The 4,267-nt window shown below is 35.4% G+C and overlaps 2 protein-coding genes across 2 annotated transcripts; one reads left to right on the top strand and one right to left on the bottom strand.

Moving 5' to 3' along the window:
* Window positions 1-630: 630 nt before the first annotated feature.
* On the bottom strand, window positions 631-1,516 carry LOC115624223. Its single transcript, XM_030518837.1, has 3 exons — window positions 1,095-1,516; window positions 929-1,036; window positions 631-856 (listed from the first exon to the last, which is right to left on the bottom strand). The coding sequence occupies exons 1-3, from the start codon at window positions 1,452-1,454 to the stop codon at window positions 668-670; spliced, it is 657 nt and encodes a 218-aa protein (XP_030374697.1). The 5' UTR covers window positions 1,455-1,516; the 3' UTR covers window positions 631-667.
* A 476-nt stretch (window positions 1,517-1,992) lies between these two features.
* Window positions 1,993-2,788, top strand: LOC115624245 (EF-hand calcium-binding domain-containing protein 1-like). Its single transcript, XM_030518865.1, has 3 exons — window positions 1,993-2,337; window positions 2,399-2,506; window positions 2,564-2,788. The coding sequence occupies exons 1-3, from the start codon at window positions 1,999-2,001 to the stop codon at window positions 2,759-2,761; spliced, it is 645 nt and encodes a 214-aa protein (XP_030374725.1). The 5' UTR covers window positions 1,993-1,998; the 3' UTR covers window positions 2,762-2,788.
* The last annotated feature ends 1,479 nt before the right edge of the window (window positions 2,789-4,267 follow it).

The raw sequence follows: 4,267 nt of genomic DNA, 5'->3' as shown, positions 1-4,267 counted from the left end.
ATATTTGAATGCTTTTTTTAATTTTTAGGAAATAATTTGTCTATTAAACCCTTTGAAAATGTTGTCTCTGAAGTACATAAATAAACAAATAAAAGATCAGCGCATTTTTGAAGTGGTATTTAAAATATCTTATTACCAAAAATATAAGCAAACAAAATCGTTTCTTATTTTCATTTTCCTTTCGTTGAACTCTGCGAGGCTGCCTGTCGCATGAACTAAATCAGAAGGCACAAAATGCAAATCGGTTTATTCGAATGCAAATTTTGACTTCATATGCATGTCCTCAATACACATCCTGATATATATGCACCCCTGACTAAGCCGTCAGCCAAGAATTGGAACGATTTGTTGTTGACTGACTCACAACTGTTGCATAATTTATTGATGAACATGTAAATAAAAAATCTGTGACATATTTCTTAAGTTTTCATTTGCAGCAAACATATTTTTATTGATTTTTTTATAAAACATAACAATACCAAATAGCAGATTCCTAACAGATTTAATCAAAATATTCGTTAGGCGAAAATAGATCTCAACTAATAGAAAAACATTTTCAATTTTAAATAGTTTATCGATAAGTTTTCAAAAAATTTATTTATTTTCTTGGCAAAGTCATAAAATGTCATGTTTTTAAGATATTTAAACATCTTTCTTTTTAATCAGTTTAATAACTTATAAGCGAATCAATATTGGTACAATGTGCAAGGACGTTTTGGTCATCAACTGATGGAAACAGTCTTCCCAAAAACTCTAGCAGACATGGTTGTTGTGAAACAACTGTTACATAGTCATCAAACGAAATGAAACCATCCTTGTCTACATCGAATTTTTTGATAATAAGCTCGCACATATCCTGCCGACAAAAGTCAAAAGAAAGGGTGTTTTTAAAAGGAAACTTATAATTTTAAAATTCCACATTACTTACAGCGCGCAACTCCATAACTTCGTCCTCGTCCTCTCCAATAAAGAAACGCTCAACGGCTACAGAAATCATCTCACGATCTATAAGTCCTGTACCTTTGGTATTGTAAACCTTCGGGTGTCCATTAATATTATGAGCACTCTTAAGCTGAAAGCCAACAGGGACTTACCGCAAATGCGAATTTCATGCGCATTGTTAAATCCCCGGTGGTAAAAAGTGTAAAAAGTTGAATCCAGCCCGCAGGATCGACATATTTAACATGCTTTGTGATGTGTAGCAGAGTTCGATCGGCAGCTCGCATATCGTTCAGATTGAAGAGCACCAAAAAGATCTGATAGAACTGTTTCTTCGTCATCATTTTGGCCGCCCGGCCATTATTCATCACGAACTTATAGTACACCATCAGCAAACTGGTCACCTCCGTCTGGGAGAGGTGGGTGGTGTTTGTCAATTCCCGAATCATGCTGTTGTAGAGCGCCGCAAAACGATTGTTTTGCATCGAGTCCAAGGTGCTGTCTAAGGAGTCCATCTTGGTTCTCTTCTTTGCTCACAAATCTTTATTCGGTTGTTTCTAGTTGTAAATATGTTTATGTGCTTTTGTAGTTCAATGGAATTGTTTTTGAGTAATGGCTCTAAGCATTAAATTGTCAGATGCCCATGTGAGTTTTTTTCCACAGCACAAGCAGATACAGATCTGATTAAATTATTAATAATTTAAATCTGGTTCCCACATACAAAAATTATCATTAGAAAAATCTTAAGTAAACTCTTGTAACAAACAAAAAACGGTGTTTTTTTTTTGTTCAACTTTTTTTATATTTTTGCAAATGTTCTTTCCTCTATTTCGGAGTCATTGGAATTGTATATTAAAAGAAAAACGCCAGCTTTGAAAATATTGTCAATTCTATTTTCAGACTTCCATTTTAATTCAGTTTCTTTCTGTCACGCTCCACACCAAATACACATTATTTTTTTCCAGTCTTCACGTTCGCTTTTTTTGGTCTTACTAATCAAAAAAAAAAATAAAAAAAAAATAAAATAAACACGACAACATGAATAATCTAGACAACTCCATGGACAATATGTCCAACACTCGTTTCATAGCCCTCTACCATCATTTGATCAAGCAATATTCCGCCAACTCGACCTTTAGGGAGATGGAAGTGGCCTCCGTGCTACTCATCTACTACAAGTTTGTTTTGGCGAACGGACCGCTTGCTCGAAAGATGCAGAAACAACAACTATACAATCTGTTTTTGGTGCTATTCGATATAAATGATCGTCTAATTACTGAACGTATTTTGCTTACCATAACAACCGATGCCAAATACATTGATCCCCTAGCCTGGTTGAACTTATTGGAAATCTTCATGTCCACTGATCTCCGAGTGCGCATGAAGTTCGCCTTTTCAGTAAGCCTTGAATATTTGTTTTCATCATTTTAGCGTTGGCTTATTAGAACTGCATTTTAAGGTTTACAATGCAAGTGGCAGCGGGTATTTGAATCGAGAACTTATTATCCAGAAAGTGGAGCGTTTTTTTGATGGTCAGGATGAGGATGAAATAAATGAGCTTCGTTCAGTAAGTTGCATAGCTATATTTAAATTAATAATTAACTTTACTTTTTTTGCTTTTTAGGATATGGTAGACTTCCTCTTCCTCAAATTCGATTTAGACAAAGATGGCCAAATCTCGTTCGACGAATACGCGGAGGTTGTCTCCAAACAGCCTGCTCTCCTAGAATTTCTAGGTCAGTGCTTGCCAACAAATAGTGGAAACTTTCTCATCGCTCATTGCGCCAATATATATTCATTTATTGATCGTTTAGAGATTTAAACGTGAATAAAAGCGCAAACAGATAAATACACCGTCTTTCAATTAAAAACCAAATCATAGTAGCATTCCACGATTGGATAATAAAATTGTTTGCGAATTGAATATTCTCAGATGCAAGGAGGCCACTTCTTGACACCAATGCCAGACCTTAGTTTATAAAGCTTCAAGTGTGTACAAGTCAGGTGTTTACACGTCATATGTCTCCACGTCAGAAGTCTCCACGTTAAGTGTATGCATGTTAGATTTCTACATGTTCGCATTCGATGTCTTTACGTTTTATATTTCCACGTCAGATGTATCCATATGAGATGTATCCACGTCAGAAGTCTCCACGTTAATTGTATGCATGTTAGATTTATACATCTTCGCATTAGATGTGTATGTGTTTAATATTTTCAAGTCAGATGTCTCCATATGAGATGTCTACACGTAAGAAGTCTACTTGTAAGATATCTACACGTTGACGACTCCACAGATTGACCAAATTTTATGAAAAATAAATTTTACTATCATTATATAATTTTAGTAGTATTTTAATACTTCAAATAATATTTAATATTTTCAAATTAAAATTAAAGAGAACAACAAAATGTTATGCGATTCAAAACGTTTTTTGTTACACCTAAGAATGTTTTTGTTTTGCAAGAACTGAATTGTTATTTCCATCTTTTTTTCAAAATATATGGAAGTGCTTATGTTTCTGTTTCAAAGACAAATTGCGAATAGATTTTCAAGCTGTGCTGGAGGGGTTGACTTCAAACGCCCTCCAAAGAATGTAACGAGCGCAATTTAAAAGTAATAAAACGCCACAGATTCACAAGACACATGCATAAAAAATACATCAGCGTTTCCGTCGCCAACATATTTACATACATATACGAGTATGTACACATATCCATATATCCATACCTATATAGTACATCTTGTGGAAATGTGGTTATGCCGTTTGTGCTCATTTCGACTTTGAGAATAAAGACGTTAATGCAAAAATGCTTAAAGCTGTGCGTATGAAAAACGCGAATATAATAATCCACACAATGCGCAGGGAACGGTGTAAGGCCTTCAAGTGGAAATCAAATGGTTGTGCAGCCATTTTGTTCGCGTAACGAATTCTGGCTTTCCTCCATCTTCCTCTCTCTCTTCCTTTAATTTCTTCACTTTCCTGGGTAGGCACAGCTGTAAATGTGCGACACATGCTTTCCCACATGCGGATCCTCAAACATAAACCAAAAGCAAAACGAGAACAGCTCCGCGCCATAACACGATAACAATAAAAAACAAAACCAGCAACACCAACAACAACAAAAAGGAAAAGAAGAAAGATTCCTGCGCCTTAATGTCGGCAAGTTGACGACGCAAAGTGTTGGCGGATTTACAAAAGGAAACACATCCACACACCCAGCTGGGAGGGAAAGGGCTTTTTATTGCATACAGTTTGTATACAATTTTGATTGATAAATTAAGAATTTGGCATTCTAAAGGACTTACTCGTGTGTCGCAATTTCT

Source organism: Scaptodrosophila lebanonensis, unplaced genomic scaffold (genome assembly GCF_003285725.1).
Source record: "Scaptodrosophila lebanonensis strain 11010-0011.00,11010-0021.00 unplaced genomic scaffold, SlebRS2 tig00000053-arrow-pilon, whole genome shotgun sequence".
Lineage (NCBI taxonomy): Eukaryota > Metazoa > Arthropoda > Insecta > Diptera > Drosophilidae > Scaptodrosophila > Scaptodrosophila lebanonensis.
The sequence above is the reverse complement of the archived record's forward strand: the minus strand, read 5'-3'. Positions and strand labels throughout refer to the sequence as shown.